Consider the following 21,813-nt stretch of genomic DNA (forward strand, 5'->3'; position numbering starts at 1 on the left):
TGCTCTGTTATAGTACTGTGGAAGGTAGGGATCTGATCTTACAGTGCTCTGTTATTGTAGTGTGTGATGTAGGGATGTGATCTTACAGTGCTCTGTCATAGTAGTGTGTGATGTAGCGATGTGATCCTACAGTGCTCTGTCATAGTAGTGTGTGATGTAGGGATGTGATCTTACAGTGCTCTGTTACAGTAGTGTGTGATGTAGGGATGTGATCTTACAGTGCTCTGTTATAGTAGTGTGTGTGTGGGGATGTGATCTTACAGTGCTCTCTTATAGTAGTGTGTGATGTAGGGATGTGATCTTACAGTGCTCTGTTATAGTAGTGTGTGATGTAGGGATGTGATCTTACAGTGCTCTGTAATAGTAGTGTGTGATGTAGGGATGTGATCTTACAGTGAACTGTTAAGGTAGTGTGTGTGTGGGGATGTGATCTTACAGTGCTCTGTAACAGTAGTGTGTGATGTAGGGATGTGATCTTACAGTGCTCTGTTATAGTAGTGTGTGTGTGGGGATGTGATCTTACAGTGCTCTGTTATAGTAGTGTGTGATGTAGGGATGTGATCTTACAGTGAACTGTTATAGTAGTGTGTGTGGGGGGATGTGATCTTACAGTGCTCTGTTATAGTAGTGTGTGATGTAGGGATGTGATCTTACAGTGCTCTGCTGTAGTAGTGTGTGATGTAGGGAAGTGATCTTACAGTGCTCTCTTATAGTAGTGTGATGTAGGGATGTGATCTTACAGTGAACTGTTATAGTAGTGTGTGTGTGTGGGGATGTGATCTTACAATGCTCTGTTATAGTAGTGTGTGATGTAGTGATGTGATCTTACAGTGCTCTGTTATAGTAGTGTGTGTGTGGGGATGTGATCTTACAGGGCTCTCTTATAGTAGTGTGTGATGTAGGGATGTGATCTTACAGTGAAATGTTATAGTAGTGTGTGATGTAGGGATCTGATCTTACAGTGCTCTGTTATAGTAGTGTGTGTGTGTGTGTGTGTGTGTGTGTGTGTAGGGATGTCATCTTGCAGTTTTCTGTTATAGTAGTGTGTGATGTAGGGATGTGATCTTACAGTGCTCTGTTATAGTAGTGTGTGATGTAGGGATGTGATCTTACAGTGCTCTGTTATAGTAGTGTGTGTGTAGGGATGTGATCTTACAGTGCTCTGTTATAGTAGTGTGTGATGTAGGGATGTGATCTTACAGTGCTCTGTCATAGTAGTGCGTGATGTAGGGATGTGATCTTACAGTGCTCTTATAGTAGTGTGTGATGTAGGGATGTGATCTTACAGTGCTCTGTTATAGTAGTGTGTGATGTAGGGATCTGATCTTACAGTGCTCTGTTATTGTAGTGTGTGATGTAGGGATGTGATCTTACAGTGCTCTGTCATAGTAGTGTGTGATGTAGGGATGTGATCCTACAGTGCTCTGTCATAGTAGTGTGTGATGTAGGGATGTGATCTTACAGTGCTCTGTTACAGTAGTGTGTGATGTAGGGATGTGATCTTACAGTGCTCTGTTATAGTAGTGTGTGTGTGGGGATGTGATCTTACAGTGCTCTCTTATAGTAGTGTGTGATGTAGGGATGTGATCTTACAGTGCTCTGTTATAGTAGTGTGTGATGTAGGGATGTGATCTTACAGTGAACTGTTAAGGTAGTGTGTGTGTGGGGATGTGATCTTACAGTGCTCTGTAACAGTAGTGTGTGATGTAGGGATGTGATCTTACAGTGCTCTGTTATAGTAGTGTGTGTGTGGGGATGTGATCTTACAGTGCTCTGTTATAGTAGTGTGTGATGTAGGGATGTGATCTTACAGTGCTCTGTTATAGTAGTGTCTGTGTGGGGATGTGATCTTACAGTGCTCTGTTATAGTAGTGCGTGATGTAGGGATGTGATCTTACAGTGCTCTCTTATAGTAGTGTGTGATGTAGGGATGTGATCTTACAGTGAACTGTTATAGTAGTGTGTGTGTGTGTGTGTGTGTGTGTGTGTGTGTGTGTGTGTGTGTGTGTGTGTGTGTGTGTGTGTGTGTGGGGATGTGATCTTGCAGTGCTCTGTTATAGTAGTGTGTGATGTAGGGATGTGATCTTACAGTGCTCTGTTATAGTAGTGTGTGATGTAGGTATGTGATCTTACAGTGCTCTGTCATAGTAGTGTGTGATGTAGGGATGTGATCCTACAGTGCTCTGTTATAGTAGTGTGTGATGTAGGGATGTGATCTTAGAGTGCTCTGTTATAGTAGCGTGTGTGTAGGGATGTGATCTTACAGTGCTCTGTTATAGTAGTGTGTGACGTAGGGATGTGATCTTACAGTGCTCTGTTATAGTAGTGTGTGATGTAGGGATGTGATCTTACAGTGAACTTTTATAGTAGTGTCCGATGTAGGGATGTGATCTTACAGTGGTCTGTCATAGTAGTGTGTGATGTAGGGATGTGATCTTACAGTGCTCTGTCAAAGTAGTGTGTGATGTAGGGATGTGATCTTACAGTGCTCTGTTATAGTAGTGTGTGACGTAGGGATGTGATCTTACAGTGCTCTGTTATAGTAGTGTGTGATGTAGGGATGTGATCTTACAGTGTTCTGTCATAGTAGTGTGTGATGTAGGGATGTGATCTTACAGTGCTCTGTTATAGTTGTGTGTGACGTAGGGATGTGATCTTACAGTGCTCTGTTATAGTAGTGTGTGAGGTAGGGATGTGATCTTACAGTGCTCTGTTATAGTAGTGTGTGATGTAGGGATGTGATCTTACAGTGCTCTGTTATAGTAGTGTGTGACGTAGGGAAGTGATCTTACAGTGCTCTGTTATAGTAGTGTGTGATGTAGGGATGTGATCTTAGAGTGCTCTGTTATAGCAGTGTGTGACGTAGGGAAGTGATCTTACAGTGCTCTGTTATAGTAGTGTGTGATGTAGGGATGTGATCTTACAGTGCTCTGTCATAGTAGTGTGTGACGTAGGGATGTGCTGCTGCAGCTACAGCGAAGTTGCTGCTTCCAGTATCAACCAGGATGTTCAGCTGCAATGACAGAAAACAATGATGTTACACTCATTTTGTATGCATTAATTGTTAATAATGACATTTCACAGGAATACACCGTAATAAATATAACTTCTTATCATCTGTAACATGCTGTTGATTACCACAGAAAATAAACAACAACACTCGGCTAGTAAAGAACCGATAAAATGTAAATGTTTGTCTTGAATGCAGTGTATGTCACTTTGTATATAAGTGCCTAAATTAAATGTAAAAGAAAAAACAACATATAAATAAATGTACTTTTAATGGAACCTTTTTTTGTTAAACAGAAATGTCTAGCTTCTTTTTGTTAAAAACCTGTTGAGCTGTAAAGTCTAATTTATTTATTTATTTATTTATTAAGTGGGACTACTTTCCTAGCAATATAATTATTGTGGGTGGAGTTATCTCCATGTGAAAAGTTCTTTAAGGATTGTTACATTACATTACATCCCATGTCATATGAGAGTTACCGGGTTCATCAAGAGCTTTAACAGCTTGTACGCTCCTGTAAAGGTCTTCCACTAAATGTTGGAACATTCAAGGATATGCTCCCATTCCACTTGATACTGATTGTTTTAAGTGGGGTTTATGTCTGCTTTTTTTGCAGGCAGTCATGTTCTGCCAAACTCATGTTCACAGGATTATTGCCATGCTGGAACAAAAAAAGGGACCTTCCCTGCTGTTGTGTGAAGTCACAGGTCTCTAGAATGCCATTGTTTGGTGTAGCATTAAGATTTGTCCTTAGAGAAATGACTGAAATAACCAAACCAATTAATTAGGGGGGGGGGGGGGGGATCAATCCTTTTGGCCATATAGTGTTCAAATATATGGAAATAAAAAAAATACAAAAATGTTGAGATACTTTTTGCATGCCTACGGTGGATATAAAAAGTCTACACACCCCTTTTAACAACCAACAGCTGTTGTTTTTTTTGTGATGAAAAAAAATCATAAATCATATCAGAACTTTTGCATGTTTAAAGTCTCATTTACTTTCTTAGTGCACATTACTAGACTTAACTAGATCCGAGCAAGTTAATACATACTAAAAAACAATTGTTTGTCGTGGTAATCTTTAATCAAAATCTGCAAATTTGCTTCCGCTCTGGATCAGTTTGACTGTTTTAACCACTCCCCTCCAACCATCAGTCTGCTATGAGCGAGGGATGGAGAGGTGGTGCACTAAAATAACCCCCACGTCTATTCAATACTCAGTTTCACTTGGAAATACATCACAATGAAGTAAAGTCGGTTGCAACTTCCAGTTCACTGGGACTATAATGTAAAAATTACAACCTATAAAGTGACACTGAAAACAAGTGACATTTCAGAGAAAAAATAAATAAAAACTTGGAATAACTAACTGCATAAGTGTGCACACCCCTGAACTAATACTTTGTTAAAGCACCCTTTGACTTTATTACAGCACTAAAGGAGTCTATTAGCTTGGCTCATCTTGACTGGGAAATATTTTCCTACTCTTCTTTGCAAAAATGTTCCAGGGGCCTCATTTATAGCCATTGCGTATGCACAAAACAGGCCCTGAAAGAGGCGTACGCCACTTCCGACGCATAAATTGTGATTTATAAAAAAAAATTTGGCAGGAAAATTTGCGCACCTGCACGCAAACTCTGACTCAGGCATACGGACGTTTTGGATAGGGAGCAGTTTGGCGACACCGATGGTGAGCTGGAGTTAAATGTCTTTTTGTTCTCTTTTAGACAGAAAATCTGAAGAAAATTATACAAAAAAATCATACAAATATAATTTTACTCAGTTTAGTGAAACTGACGCATATAGGCTAGCCTATATCTAACGGCAGATTAACTAAAAACACCCTTAAAAAGTCCTAATCATAAATACAGTTCACAATAACAAAAAAAGCATGTTTACAATAGCAGTTTAAATAAAATAAAAGAATGATTTCTGTTGAACTGTTGAACTGAACTGTTTACTTCTGATATTTACATTTACATTTATTCATTTATCTGACGCTTTTATCCAAAGCGACTTACAATTGCTATATTTCAGAGGTCGCACACCTCTGGAGCAATTAGGGGCTAAGTTTTTTGCTCAGGGACACATTGGTGTCTCACAGTGGATTCGAACCCGGGTCTCTCACACAAAAGGCAAGTGTCTTATCCACTGCGCCATCACCACCCCTGATATTCCACCAGCCCACCAACCCATGATAAACATTTAGATTAAATATGCCATTCTCATTAATGAAGTTAAACACTTAAACTACATGAAATCATTACTGAGAAGTTACAACATTTTTTATATTCAATAAATAGAAATATTTGTTGTGGATGCAATGCTTTTGAACACTTTTCCTCTGGCATGCTGTGTTTTAATGTTTTAACTACAGAGATAATTGCTTATCATGATAATAGCAGATTGTCTGAGAAAAAAAAAATGGTGCAAATAATGCACAACAAGGTCTATCTGTTTCCATTAAAAAAATAAATCAATTAAAAATAATATTTGGCCAGTGGAAAAGATTGAGAAAAACTTTCTCTGAAATGTATTTTACACTATTTTATTTATTTATTCAAAAACAAGGGAAAGGATAGGCTACTAAATGATCTTACACATGCACATCTGCATTTCATATTTTCCTAATGTCTTGTACCGTTAAACATGTTATCACGTGGATGAATAATCATATGCAAATGATATGCAGATGAGGATATGCATAGTAAAACTAGGCGTTGTAAGCTCCATATATGGTTGTTTTGGGGTGGAGACCGAGTCCGTTAGTTTTCAAATACAGTCGAGTCCGAGTCAAGACCGAGTCTTTGAGGAAGCAAGTCCGAGGTGAGATTTTGTCTCGACATGTCAGTTTTGATATTCATGATTTAATATCACCCCAGTTAATAATCAACAGTTAGTAAGCTAGATTGGGAATTGTTTAGAGGAGCAGTCTTAATGTCTTAATATGGACTACGCTTTTACTATCATTAAAAAAATCCCTAGCACATGCATCATCTTCTGCCTATTTTTCTAAAATGCTTCAACAGTGCTGCTCTGTCATCAACATGTTAAGCCCACCCTGACTTTTTTATTCATAGTTAGGACATGCAGAGCAAATAAAAAAATTCTAGTGGCATGTCTAAATTAGTCCAATATCTCCCAATTTTAAATATTTTGACAATACACTCGAATTCAGTATCTTTTAAAACTTTATTCCCCCATAACACACACAAACATTACATAAACACAATTGCACTGTGTAATGCAGTTAATGACGATACTGACTCTTTTACACCCCCCCCCCCCCCCCCACCACAAACACACACACCAAAATACACACACACACACATAGTGTGTATATTAGTGATGGGGACAAGACCGCCTATGCCGAGTCTGAGTCGAGACCGAGTCTTTGAAGGAACAAGTCAGAGAAAGCAGAAATCGTTCTCGAGACCGGACTCGAGTACTACATCACTAGTTCCATGGTATATCTAATGCCTCACGTGAGTGATACCTTTCAACAATAAGATCCTGTTTATTCGAGTTATTCCTACAGGTGAAACTCGGAAAATTAGAATATCATGCAAAACTTCATGTATTTCAGTAATTCAGATTAAAATTTTAAACTAATATATATAGTATATTTAACTATGCATGATTATACTTTTCAGAGGGCTGACATTTCTGTATTTAAAATCCCTTTTTTATTGATTTCATGTAATATATTCTAATTTTTTGAGATTTTCATAAGCTGTAAGCCATAATCATCAAAATTATTACCTTTGCAGGCCCATGACTCTTATAGTGGCAGGCAACCAGGAAGATGTCAGAAAAACTTATAAGAACAGTTCAGGTTTATTTTGAGTCACTTCAGGTGAAAACAGGAGTGTACTTTCACATGAGCTTGATGATTAGTTAATTCTGAACACAGCTGCCCAATTAAAAAAAGGGTGTGCACACTTATACAGTTAGGTTATTAGGGGCCAAGCACTGAAAGCTGCTTCTTCCGTATGGAACTCTATTGCAGCCCATAGAACCGCTTGCGGGAAAGTAATGAAATTTGGCACACTGATAGAGGACCGTCTGAACAGTCACCACAGCAAATTTGAAGTCTCTAACTCAATCCATCTAGCGCCACCACATGTCCAAATTTTCACTCATTCAATTCAATTCAATTCAAATTTATTTGTATAGCACTTTTCACAATACATATTGTTTCAAAGCAGCTTTACAGAAAGTGCATTACAGAAATGTACATAGAAAAATACAGTTAGTTAATCATGTATTAATTTAGGGCATAACATATCGCCGCCGTTGATTCGTCTCTCCACAGGCGTTTAGTCATCTCATCGCAGGTGTTGGGAACTCTGAAGTCTCCGTGAGAGGCTGGATACAAACTGTAGCTTACGAACGCTATTTACCAGCAGAAAAGCTGTTAATGTTTAAACATGTTTATACTAATAATCATTTTCGAACCATAAGGGCCAGAAACAAAATTCCCACTGATTCCTTGGTTCAAAACGACTCGATTGGATCATATGACATCATTTTCCGTCATGTAAATCTTTCCGCCATTTCGAATGTTTTGGAAAACCTACTTTTTCTAACTTGTCCTAGACGGTTGCTCCGATTTTCACGAAAACTGAACCAGATCATCTTCAGACCATGCCGACAAAAAGTTACAGAAATTCAAGTTGATTCGTCAAACCGTTCTTGAATACCGCGCAAACAAATAATACGCAGCACTTGCAAAAACAGACGTAAGGCTGTATCTTCGCAACGCTATATCGTATTCAGACCAAACTTGGTATGTCATAACAAGCAAGACCTGAGGCTACATGCTGCGTTTTGGTGCAGCGCCACCTACTGGTCCGTATATAAGAAAAATGGCTATTTTTGCTTATAACTTCTGAACGGTTTGTCCAAAAATCATATACATGGTATCGTTAGATTCAGGGTGTCATGCAGAGTCGACTAACATCCAATTTTTCCATAACTGACCATTTTAGGTGTCGGACATTTTTAATTTTGTACTAAAATGCTGTATTTTATGAACACATGAACATATATTTACGAAACTCGGTATGGGTCATCAGTACGATGCCCTGAAGGAGCATGAGAAATTTTGAACCAGCGCCACCTAGTGGTAAAATTTATTTTTCAAATGCTTATAACTCTGGGTGTGGTTGCCCTATTTTCATGTGAGTCATCTCGTTAGATTCCTGAATCCTTGCCGAGTTCAACGATATCAAACATGCTAGGTTTCGTCGTACGGTTTGTGTAGCATTGTGATTTTTGCCCCTTAAAAAACATTTGCCAATATCTTCGAAACCCCTAGACCGATTGAGACAAAACCACCGTAGGAAGTTTGGAAACATAGGTCGTTGGCCCAAATTTAATGCCTAACTGACAAAAAATGAATAGTAAGTGGCAAGAAAATGTAAGCAAAGTCAGGTGTGTGCCTCTTGTTGGCACTATAATAGAATAAAACATGAAATTGCCATTGATATCAATACAGTATTGTGATATAAAATGCTATATTCAACGAATGTATTGGTGTAACATTACGAAACTCATCAGCACTATACCCTGAAGGTACTCAAAAGATTGAGACAGCGCCACCTTTTGGTCAAAAGTTATAATCAAATTTCCAAAAATGCTAATAAATTTTAAATAAATTAGCCTATTGCAATGAAACTGGTCTTAAAAGATCTCTTGGGTCAGGCCGAGAACATAGATACCAAGTTTGGCGTATTTGGTCAAACTTCCTGTCCGCCATCTTTATTTTCATTCGAAACCTACTTACTCAAATTCTTCTTAGACGTTTGTCCAATTTTCACCAAAATCTAATAGTCTCATCTCCTGACCGTGCCGACTAAAAGTTATGGATTTTGTGTTGATGGACGAAACCGTTTCATATACCGCAGCAGCAAAGTTGAAGTATGATGCCAAAAGGACTATTCAGGCTTTATCTCTGCAATGCCTTGACATAGCGACAGCTAACTTTGTAAGTGTCATTGTCACCTCACTATGACCACATCACATCAATTTCGTAATTGTGCCATCTATTGGTCGAAAGTGATAAACCTTTAAATCATATTTGTAGTGACTGTATATATGATTATTCAGCCATTTTGCCTAAAATTATCTTAAAATGTCTGTAATTGTTCATTGTTTCAGTTGGTCTGAAACTTTCAGCCATGTTGACATGTCTTATCGTCTTTGCGCTTGGCCCCGATAATTGCTGCTTGCAGCTATATTTTGAAGTTGTTGTTTTTTTTTTCCTGAAATGTGTGACTGGTTTTCGATGGCATTGCACAGGTTGTAATTTTTACAATTAAGGTGCAAAAGTTCTGACAAGATTTATTTCTTAATCATAAAATCCAGGGGTTTTACAGGGGTGTGTTGACTTTCTACAGTATATCCACTGTATGTCTTCGTAGTCAGCCACAATAATGTAGTGTCTTTGAATTAGATTTATTTGGAAGCCTTTCTTAGCTAATATTGATATTAATAGTGATTAGTTTGATTAATTACTATTTCACACAATTCATTTGACCAAAGTTTTTAATCAATTGATAATCCCAAATCTGATGTTGCCAAGTAAAAATAGTTTAGTAGTTGATCAGAATTAACGTTATAAGAGTTTCTGGTAATATTGGATAAGTGTAATATACATTTTAAAAATATATATGCATAAACTTATAACAATAATATTATATATGACATTTTATCAGAATGGTTTTCTGTCTAAGCAACACAAAAAATTACAGAATTGATATTTTAAATTAAACAAATAATCAAATGCTTGATTTGAGTAGTCTGGATTACAAATGAGTCTGGGATCCTTCCTTCCTCCTTTTTTACAAATCTTTAAAATACAAATAGAAAAAAAGTCACACATTTTCAGAGTACCGAAAGCTGTACAAACAACTATCTTGTATTGTTTTAGTTTATATATTAAATCTTTGTGCCTCATAATATCAACCACCTAAAAACCATCAAACCCTGCTGGCACAGAGCCCTCCAATTTAGCCTTTCCACACATGTTTCTGTTTGCCAGGCGCTTGCGAGGCGGTCACAGCAGTTGGAATAATGTTGTTGGAGCGCTGGTTCAACGAGGGGGAACTAATGAGATAACAGAGCTGTGCCATCTCACCCAGTTGCCAAAGAGGCCATTATGGGCATTCCTCATCGTTAACGCCATCATAATATACACACAGATCTGCTCCACTGCACTGATCCTAACAGCTTATTTAAAAACACTTAAACTCTTAAACCTAGGAACGCATTTTAATGCCGTGTTTGAATTAAACATTATGGAAATCTTCAGTTGTTATCAAGTAATGATTTTTAGATCTATTCTAAGGAGAAGGAAAAAGTGAGAATGAAAGGCGCCGGCTATGTTTGAAATACAATACTACTGTACTGCATACTACTGTCTACTGTAAAATGAGAAATAATACACAGTATGAAAAAATACCTGTTGTATCCTAAATGACGCAATATACACTATATACGCATAATTTACTTAACAGTGTAGTGTATTAATTTTATATGGTTATTTGGTCATTCAATATTAGAGTCTGATAGCCACTCCCCTCCGCTCCCCTTGACATGTCTTGTCAGTGCCAATGTTTTGTCACAAGATGCACATTAGTACACATAGTTTCACATTAGTAAGTAAACTGATAAGAACAAGCATTGGCCAATAATGTGTCTGCTTTGTATTTGCTTAGTAAAGTACTTTTTTTCTTCTTCTGAGCATAGCCTCTGTTTGTGCAGGGTGTGAAAGAAATTCAAGAGGAACAATCGTCTTATTGTGTTTAACTAGACCTTTCTAAGTAAGCAGAAAATTGATCATAGTTACCCGTTAGTGTGTGTAATTCCTCATTCCTTACCAGCTTTAACTCAAGATGATTATTAAGGACAAATTTTCAGGCAAACAGCACAAAGTGCAACCGTTGTTTCCTACCAGGTTTCGATCACGGTTGCAATCACATTCTTCGGTGGAGAGATATTACAATTACAATAACAATAGTTTAAAAACTCAGGGGTCTTTCAGTATTAACAGTGGTGCTTGCCTCACAACTAATAAGTCTGGAGGATACATGTTTATGAGCAAATGAAAAAAGCACAAATGTCAGGGCATGTCAAAACATCTCAAGGACCCCAAAAACACCTTAGACCCCAGAGGGTTAAAGTCCCACTGAAGTGCTTTGGATCGCGCAGCTTTGTTTGATGCGTTGATGTAATTTCCACTGAAACAGGAAGCTAAGACGGGACATATTGAATGGCTCCTCCCCCTTTTCAAATAGAAAATAGCGTTTAGTTTACAAATTAGTTTATAAATTCAAGCCATTTCATTCTTAACCAACGTACAGTTAGAAAACAGAATAAAACTTGAGCGTTTGAGCAGCCGAACACACATCGCCAACACATATTGCTCCGTGACGTGTCAGCGGTCGCTTTGACCAGGTGGTATTTATAACAGAGGGGGCGGAGCTTTATATTCTAGAGCATTTGATTGGAGAGAAGATGTGATGTCCAGTACTATTGATGTCATAAAATCCTGTGATCCGTTTTAGCGGAAGTGAGAGACTAAGTTTTGAATGCTTATATCTCCTATAAATGCGAATTTTGTCATTGTTTTGTAACACACGCTTATTCATACTAAAAGCTAACATTTTGATTTCAGGGTTTCAGTGACTTTTTAAAAAAACTTTTGCTGATAATTTACTCATCGTCTGGTGTCGTTTAAAGTCATTTGAAGCTGTATTGAAACTGTCATTTAGACCTTGAACCGTTTGGTACCCAATGAAGTCCATTATATGGAGAAAAATCCTAGAATGTTTTCATCAAAAACCTTAATTTCTTTTCGACTGAAGAAAGACAGACATTGACATCTTGGATGACATGGGGGTGAGTAAACTATCAGCAAAAGATTTTTAAAAAGTAAACTACTCCTTTAAGGACAACGTCCTCACTAAGGCAATATTCCCGTCATGACTACCGGCTTCTTTCGGTAAAACATGAAGTGTGTCCGCAGCAGGGTCCTGGCACACACACACTCCCGCTGGTTCCAGGAATCGGGTCCCTTCCCTGCGCTCCCACGGCTCCTCTACTGGTGAAGCGGGCTCTGTCGAGGTGGCTTAGCTAATTGGCAGGCGCTCTGTCACTGGGAACGCATCTGCTACCTGTTTGTACCAATTAGCAGATGTGAGCCACTCCAGTCCGACGCCTCCGCACATACGACAGATTCCGCAATTAGTGGCTCGTTTAGAAAGAGCGCCTCAATTAACATGAGTACCCTTAATTACATATTCGCAGAGGATGCGGGAAGATCCTGGCCTCTCGCAGTTCACCTCACTCATTCGTTTGTGATGAGATGAGAGAATAAACATGATGTTCAATGACACTGGAGATTTCATTACAATATTTCCAGAGAGACACACCGTGTGAAGGATTTATGATCACTTACAGTCAAGCTTCATTTTCTATTGAGAGAGGAATGCAGTTACAGTTATAGTAGGGATGTAAAAAATGCTTCAAACTGAAAACCGAAATTGTATGCATCAATTTTTAAACATAATTTAAGTAGTGACGCTTTGCCGGTTGAACTCCTCATTCTTAGGGTTAGAGATTTTACAAACCTAAATTAAAATTCATTTTGATATTTTTGGAAGGCATAAAGACATAAAAAAACGAAATATTTTTTTTGTAGCTTGGCAAAATCTTTCATTATTATTCCTTTAAAACACTTTTTTTTTTTTTTTTTTTTTACAAAACTGCGTGTTAATATTTGAAAAACCAGAGTGATGTGGTGTAACCAACATGCAGACAAAAAAGGTAAAAAATTCTCTTAAAATAATGATTTGACCACAAATATCACAAAGCAATATACAATATGCAAAATGTCATTTCAGTGTAACTTCTAAAAATGTAATGATATTTCTGAATTAATAACTTGTGATATTCTAAAAACACTTTACTACCTTTTTTTAAATAATGATCACCAATATGAACATTTTGGACGATACCGATAATTCTTTATATTTGAAGGGATTCCAATCATATTTCAAGCAATTCAAAACAATCATGACGAACAGTGCACATCTGAGGTTTCTCAGCTGAAGGAAATAATACATTATTTATCGGCCAAATTTTCTTCTCAGGCAGATAACGATATAACATTGCAAATGAACATATCGGACGATATCGATATGGTGGCCGATATATCGTGCATCCCTTTAATGATTAAAGCTGAAGTTTGTAACTCTCAACTAGCGCCATATCTAGAAACCAGAATTTCCCAGAGAACTGCAGATGAACTAAAAGGAAAATTTTTTTTTTAAATAAATAAAACACTCTTTAGCCATACCTTAGCAACCACATAACTTCAAACTCCCAACTTTGTGGTAGTGATTTTTTGCACAAACAATGACCATTCACATTTCCGTCAGTAATTTACCAATTTCTGTTGTACAGTTCATTCAAGTCAAGTCACCTTTATTTATATAGCGCTTTTAACAATACAGATTGTTTCAAAGCAGCTTTCCAGAGATAACAGGAAAATAATGTTGTAATAATATTGTTAAATATAAAATTAAATGTCCCAAACTAAGCAAGCCAAAAGTGCCCTTGATCCTTGAAAATATCCAGAACAGATTCATGCAATTGTCGCTTCAGTTACGTGTGTGTGTGTGTACTTTATTTATCATCCCAAAACAAATGAATCACATTAATGTCCAAATTTGGCCAGATTTCATATTTCAAAAATACAATATAATTTAGCAAAGAATCTAATGTATTGAGCGATTAAAATAGTCTGGTTCGAAAACGAGGCAGTGAGAGGCAGACCGTACAGTCCGACCACTTAAAACCTTTCACCATATACATAATCAACACATCTAACCAAACACTTTTGATCAGAAAGAGAAATGGACAACGGCAATTGCGACTGGCCATAAAGCCTGTACAGACACACGCATCTCCTCCAGGCCCTAATCTGAGTCAGCTGCTCTGATGGAGGGGCCCGCTGTCATGTGAACCCATGTGAGCTGGCTCGCTCTTATTCTCTGCACAAAGATCAAGGGCTCTTTGGTCTCCCTCCTGCGCCCAAGGCGTCTCATAGAGACTTTCACATCACATGCTTGTTGAACTGATTTGCTCTTAAAGGCTGAAACACTGCTCTGAGATCAGCCGAGTTTTGAACGAGACTGTGAAGGGAAAAACCATATGAAAACGGTTGCAAACACATGCCTAGAAATATCTGAATGTCATTTCATTGTAATAAAATACCACATCATGCTTCTGCTTTTCTCAGAACTAACTTCAGTCAAGTCAAGTCACCTTTATTTATATAGCGCTTTTTACAATACAGAGTGTTTCAAAGCAGCTTTACAGAGGTAACAAAATAATGTTGTAATAATATTGTTAAATATACAATTAAATGTCCCCAACTAAGCAACCAAAAGCCAAAGGCAAAAAAGGCGACACCTGTCCCAAGTTGTTTTTGTGTGGATGTAAAGATGTCAGTCCCTCTGAGAGTTGAGCAGTTCATCACAACTATGGCCGTTTTCCACAAGTGTTTGACCTCCAGAAAGTATCAAAACACTGTTTGCCCTAGTTTTGAACAGCATATGTAAAATGTACGGCATCTCTTATTGTGAAACGTGCTTGTGCAATCTTTCTTTCAAATAAATAATGGTTGGTTTGACATCTTGCTCGTGCGTCTTTAATGTCTAACTTACATACTTTTGAAGAGGCTATGACAGAGAATCTAGTAGCCTACAAGTTACAACGCAAAACAGATGCCGCAGGTTTTTAACTCGGAAACTGACATGTTTGGACACTTCATGTACAGAGGAAAACATGAAAAAGATTGAGGTTTCAAAATGTGTAGGCTACATACCGTTTGTCTTGGAGTCCCAATGGCCATTTCCATGTAATATCCCCTACCAGAGTCTCCTTTTAAGTTATTGATCATGTCCAGAAAGTTGACGATGCCCGCTGGGTCAGACGCCAGGGACAGTCCGCTCTCCACTGCGCCTTCATTCTGTCGCAAAGGCCTGAGGTCCAGCTGCACAGACGGGTCGAAATTCCCAGCAAATATTTTCAAAGGTATTTTAAACACTGAATGGGACGTCCAGAAGCAGAGAGAAAGTAGCAGGAGAAAGTAGAAGAGCCGCATCTCGCCAAACTTCACCCTGACAGACACTCACTCAGCTTTGCTTCAAAGTGCAGAACTCTGTCATTGACGCCTGAAGTTCCATTCTGATTATTAGTTGTGGGAATAATCTTCGGCAGAGAGTGTGTGAACCAGACAGATGCCACGGGGAAATAAAGTATGTGTGTGTAATGTGTCCAATTGATAACTTCCTGAAAGAGCACATGACGGATATGACGAGTGTTCGCATTCCAGCTTTTACACAAGGCCAGAGGCAATGAAGGGAAACACTATAGTATACTGGGCTGTGTCTCAGAAGTTAGTGTACTGTCTGCCTAGGCAGCATTTATGGGCGGCCAGGCGGATACATCGGATAAGTTGGGAGTCAGTATAGGGGGAAATCTTTGAGGAGTAAATTTAATCTGGCTGTGTTCAGTCTAACGAGAAAAGAGAAAATAAGCACCATTGTTTTTTCTGAAGGAATATCTATCTATCTATCTATCTATCTATCTATCTATCTATCTATCTATCTATCTATCTATCTATCTATCTATCTATCTATCTCGAAGGGACCTGATTTGATATAGGAACTACAATTCAGCTGATAAAGCAATGACATTCATTCATAACCTTTTTGGGGAACCTTGTGCATAGCATACACTTCTTTTAGGCTACACACACACACACACACACACACACACACACACACACACACACACACACACACACACACACACACACACACACACACTTTACAATAGGCTACATGAGCAGAGTTATGTTCATAAATCTTGCATTCGGGCCATTGTCTTGCAGTACCGCTGATCGTCAGATGAGGGCACAGTACACCTCTCCTCACTCCCCACTAACCCCTTCTAACAAGCTGTGCGGTAAATGAGGGAGATTATCGGAGTGAGCAGGCTAACAGTTTACAGTCCAAATCGCCTTTCCTGGAACATTGCTCCCTAATCTTCCACGAACCCTGATTGGAACAAGCCTTGAGCAGCAAGACAGAGAACCAGTCAGAGGTAAATGCACCAGCGTCCTTTTACCTTAAGACAACACCCATCTTCCTCCACAGAACCACTGCCATTTTAACCCAGCTCTTCAAACAACACCTTTGTGTGGAAAGATGGTGGGTTATAGCATTTTATATTTGGTGTAGTCACCAAAATCCTTTGAAGATAAAAAAAAATGCATTATTAAAACGCAAAACAATAATAAAAAAAATGAATGAAAATATATTAAATATTTTTAGTACAAAACCAAGTAACCCAGTAACACATGTGACCAATTACACGTATTTATTAACAATTACCGTAGATCTGTCTCCTAATATTTCATATTAAAAACCAATATTTAATTAAGGTTATTTAACAGCATATGCTCGCTTCCTCTCATAACACCCCCCTCAGTCTCACGCTATGTTCACCCTGAAACTGACCACCTGTTGTGCATTTCTGCTGCTCGACCTAAGACCTGTTCAATAGAGTAATCTGCAGCCCGAATTACTGAAGCATCTCTAAGTCCATAATGCTTGTCTTAGACGCTTTGCATCTGTTGGCATCTTGCATGGTGATATTGTGTAATTACAGGCAGGGAAGAGGAGCTGGACAATCTGGGATTAAGGGGGAAGGAAGGGATGTGTGTAGGAGTGACCTGGCCACATGATTTTGCTCTAATGTTAATTTCCACCCTGGATCATTTAGTGTGCAGGTGATGTGGGTTTTTAATGCAATGATCCAGATCCTAAAGTGGGCAGAGGACCTTCCAAAACACTAGAAGAAACTTACCACCCAGACAGCAAGCAATATAGTGTCGGCCCAGATCCAGCCCACATCTGGGTTGTGTGGAATCCACGTATCGTGGGCCGGATCTGGGCCGACACTATATTGCTGTCTGGGCACCCTGCTCTAAGCAGAGTTTACTTTTTAGTTTCAGTTTAGTGAACTTACTGGCATGACATGAACTGTATATTTACCATATGTTTCCAAAGAAGTCCAGGGAATGGTTACAAGTAACTTTTAAGAAATTATTAATTAATTCAATTAAATATACAAAACAGAAAACAATTTTAATAAATTATGAATGGCAAAATTATTTAAACATGATAAATCTTATAAAATATAGTAATAGAGAATGGGGCTTTAGCTTTCATCTCTTCTTCTTCTTCTCCCCTCGATTATCTCTGCTTTGCATGTATTACTTTTCCATGTGAATGTTTACAGCTAGTTTTATGTTGTTTTATATCTCCAGTGTGTATTACTTGTGTAACTGCTAGACTGAATCAGACAGAGCGTTTCTGCTAAAAGCTTGTTTAAAGATTCATCATTAGTAATTGCTAAACTCTCACTGGCTATGATTTAAAGAAGAGTCCCTGAGCAACTAACACATCCAGTTGATTAGAAAATAACTGTCCTTAATGATATCTGAGAATCTTCACACATGTTCTCTTAAAGGGGTTTACTTTAAAAAACAGCTGGTCATGTACAGTACATGGTGATATTACAGTAATTCCAGTCAAATTTGTCAAAATAGACATGTGTTATTTGATTACACCAAGCTAGCTGGAATCACACACAGCAACTTGTGTGGCCCGGATCTGGGCTGACACTATGTTCCTGTCTGGGTTATCACAAACACTCTACAAGAAGTAGAATATGTTTAAACCAAAGATCACATTAGGTCACTATTTTTCTCTCTATTCCCACTTCCTTCCATGTTAATCTAACCCAAATGAGATTGGCATTGTTTAGGAATAAAACTTTTTAAGATCTTTTAAGAAAAAGAGTTTAAGGTCAGATCTATGATATCCACATTAAAGAAGTTCAGAAGAAACACTCAATACAAATTTGAGTCTATATGTTATAATTGAAAAGTATAAGCCAATAACCTATTAACCATCTATCTCAGTTTCTTCTGGGTTCATCTTCAGTCCAGTCTGTAATAAAGAAGAAGCTTTTCTTCTAGTGTTTCTCGATCACTACAGTCAATCACCAGAGATTAATTGGAGAACAAATGGAGACGTATGCACAAGTGTCATGCTTATCCTGATAAAAAGAGTCCAGTAATCTCAGTTGTCTCCTTAGGAGACTTTAAAAGAGACGTCAACTGTCTCAAATGGCCTTGCCAAGATATCAAAGTCTATAACAAAACATACGATTTCTTATCATACTTATCACAATGGTGATCCACATTCATTTTATTGCTCTGTGCTGTCTTCTCTTTGGATTTGTCATACTGAACCATATGAGAAACATCAGGAAAAGTTGATTTCTTTCTTTCTTTCTTTCTGCTTGCTTGTTTTGTAAGTTATCCCCATTGAACCATCTGAGAAACATCAGGAAAAGTTGAATTCTTCCTTTCTTCCTTTCTTTCTTTTTCTTTCTTTCTTTCTTTCTTTCTTTCTTTTCTTTCTTCCTTCCTTCCTTCCTTCCTTCTGCTTGTTTTGTATCTCCAGCGTTCAGCTACAGCACACTAGATTTCCCACACCGAGTCTGTTGCGGTGTGTACCTGTCCGTACTGCAGTGAGCATCGCTGCACACTACACACTACTACACTACTGCTGACGACCCGCTCCGCTGGCAGGGTTAAGCTCAGCGTCCCTGTACCTGCCAGCTTGCTCTCTTAAGGGGCATCGCCCGCTTGCCATCTCCGAGGTATCACCCTCGCCCACCATCTGCGCCCCGACAGACGCCGGTGCGCCACACTGCGCCGCAGCTGTTCCCAGGACAGCGGGAGGTCGAGTGGTGAAGTCTTGCTGCCACCCTCGCTGCCCCCTGGGGCCGGAGCCGTCCTGCACTCGGCATCACAAACACCTTCTGTGATATGACCGCGAGGTGTGTTGATCACCGACTCCTTTGAAAAGGAGCTAGAGGACATAGAGGAGAAAAGTCCTAGAATCGCCATTAAAAGTTCAATCGATTTTTGGCTACGTTCAGTCGAATCCGTTTTTTCCTCATGTGACACAGATACTTTGAATCTTGACTCAATCCACATGACTTGACACGATTTACCCTTGAAGAAGATGGAGGACGAGGAAAATGGACAGTTGAACGATGAGATGTTGAACCCAAGGGGTTTAGGTGTCTCTGGTTAGTATGGCCCTGTTAACCCCTACCAGTATAAATACACAGTTAGGACAGAAAGAACACGTTTTGGTTTCATTTGATGGTCGCTTTCCAACACAATCTCATGAAAGTGCGTATCTATACCACAAATGTTATTTCTCGTGCCAATTATACGCCAAAAATGGTTTTAGCGTGCATATGCTACGCACTGAAAACCCCTTGGGTAGGATCAGGGTGGGGAGTGCCGTGCGTGCGTATTACACGCTATAAAGTGCGTATCATATGCACGCGAAAACTATTTTTGACGTATAAATGGCACGAGAAATAGCATTCGTTGTATATATACGCACTTTCATGAGATCGGGCTCACACACTCTTTTGACTATAAGTAGGGCTGGGTATCGAGTTCGATACTTTTTAGGCACAGACCGAATTGCCTCAATATCTTTGAGTATTAAAAATTGTCTTGTCGTTCATTACCAAAATTTGATACCTTAGGGGTTAATATCGTCAACGTCAGTGAGCCAATAAGCATGCAGCATGATTGGCTGTGGCGAGGCATCAAGGAAAAACACTACGTTTACGGCGGCTACGCCCAGAGACGTGGCTCACACACAAGGCTGTATGGTGTAAGCCCCCCAACCCCGATAGATGGAAAAGATGTGGAAAAGATGAAAAGTGTGGCTACATTTCACCAGGCTTGATGAAGACAGTGCGCAATGCAATATTTGCGACAATATAATTGCTGCCAAGACCGCCAACACGACAAATCTGATGAAGCCCTTGACAGTGCACGGAATAGACTTAAAGGGATAGTTCACCCAAAAATGAAAATTAGCCCATGATTTACTCACCCTCAAGTCATCCTAGGTGTTTGTGACATTCTTCTTTCAGACGAATACAATCGGAGCAAAGCCTCCAAGCTTTATAATGGCAGTGAACTGCTGTTTCTGTTTTGATGTCCATAAAAGTCCATCTGATAAAAAACTGAAATTTTACATGTTCCTTCTTTAATGATTGTTTTTACTGAAGAACATACAGGTCTGGAATACAGAAAATAGCTTCTGGATTTACAAAATGAACTGTATTTATTTAATTAACTTAGTATATTAATTTAATTAACCACATAAAATGTATGAGGCACACACCCAAGTTTAATACTTAGAAATGGAGGTTTGTTCAAATCTGCTAAAGCAATCTTGATGCTTGCCTCTGAAAACATCAATAAATATTCTTCAGTGTCGCCTAAAGCAGCCTGCAGTTTCAGAGTTGTACATTTATTCAATCTAAAGGTAAAATCATATTCCAAAGAAATTGGCGCAATGCTGCAACAGACACAGTAGAATTACATTGTAGCCTCGGTCTGGTGGATGATGGGAAAAAAGTGTCAGGTGTTATTGAACGCTGGTGTCTGTCCTCCCCCCCGGAGGCTGAATGGATTCTGCCGAAATGATCACTGTCAAGGCCAATCCAATAAAGGTACAGCCTCTTCTATAAACCCTCTCCCTTTCAGACATTTCCCTTCCCCTCTCCCATATAGAAACGTGTGTGTGTGTTAAATTTAAACCATGTGATCTGCTTCCCTCCTACCCAGTGTGTGTTGTGAGACAGTGTTCTGGTTCAGATAACAACGCTGTAATGAAACAAGGGAGCTCCCAGGCAAAGCACACACACAGGCAAAGCACACACACACACACACACACACACTCACACTCACACACTCAGTCACGATAGCAGTGCTGTAGTAGGGAATAAGAAAATGCATAGTGTGCTTTGCCCTTGGCTGCGTGCGAGTGATTGTGCATGGAGAGTGGGGAATAGAGAACCGAGGAAGGAAAATAGGGGGGACTTCATACATTTTTATGACCGCACGAGATAAGGTCAGTTGTGTGCCATCGTTACTAGGCAACACCGCAACCTGGTATTGGATTGAGTTGTGAAGCTGAGCAGTCAAATTCACAAGCTTTATTGCACTCATCTTTTATTTATTTATTATTTTATTTGTTTTACAGTTGCTCATGAGCAGAATGACACACTTGCTGGTCATTTAATCTAATTGTCGAACACAAAACGAAATACTACATATAACCATATCCACTCCCATAAACCTAACCCTACTCATAACTTATCATGGAAATATGAGGGAAATGATAGTGAATAACACTGATGTAGAGGCATCTAACCCTGGTTGTAAACCCAAACTTTATATTAAAGGGATAGTTCACCCAAAAATGAAAACTCTGTCAGTAATTACTCTCCCTCATGTTGTTCCAACGCCGTAAGACCTTCGTTCATCTTCAGAACACGAATTAAGATATTTTTGATTAAATCTGAGAGCTGGATCACTCCTCCATAGGCTTCTAAGGGATTGAAACTTGTACCCCGAAAAGTTATTAAAGACATCGTTAAAGTAGTCCAAGTGACTACAGTGGCTCAATCCTAAATTTATCAAGCGACGAGAATACTTTTTGTGCTTAAAAAAACCCCAAAATAACAACTTTATTTCAACTATTCATTTCCTTCTCTGTGGGCCTCGAGTCAGTTCACTAGTGTAAGGCCGTCACACCGTAGGTTCACTA

At 38.8% G+C, this 21,813-nt stretch overlaps 1 protein-coding gene across 2 annotated transcripts in view; it reads right to left on the bottom strand.

Annotated features, from left to right (window-relative positions):
- bace2 (beta-secretase 2) overlaps nucleotides 1-15,443 on the bottom strand; it is a 30,658-nt gene extending 15,215 nt beyond the window's left edge. For both annotated transcript variants that reach the window (XR_013195898.1, XM_077207617.1), the window contains exons 1-2: nucleotides 14,910-15,443; nucleotides 2,925-3,013 (exon numbers count right to left, since the gene is read on the bottom strand). Coding sequence is in view for 1 of the 2 variants with exons in the window: in XM_077207617.1 (XP_077063732.1) it covers nucleotides 2,925-3,013; nucleotides 14,910-15,188 (368 nt within the window). In the remaining variant the exon portion in view is untranslated. The remainder of the gene's footprint in view (nucleotides 1-2,924; nucleotides 3,014-14,909) is intronic.
- Between the last annotated feature and the right edge of the window lie 6,370 nt (nucleotides 15,444-21,813).

Source organism: Siphateles boraxobius, unplaced genomic scaffold (assembly GCF_051911475.1).
Source record: "Siphateles boraxobius isolate OS27281-9 unplaced genomic scaffold, OSU_SipBor_1 6, whole genome shotgun sequence".
NCBI classification, from domain to species: domain Eukaryota; kingdom Metazoa; phylum Chordata; class Actinopteri; order Cypriniformes; family Leuciscidae; genus Siphateles; species Siphateles boraxobius.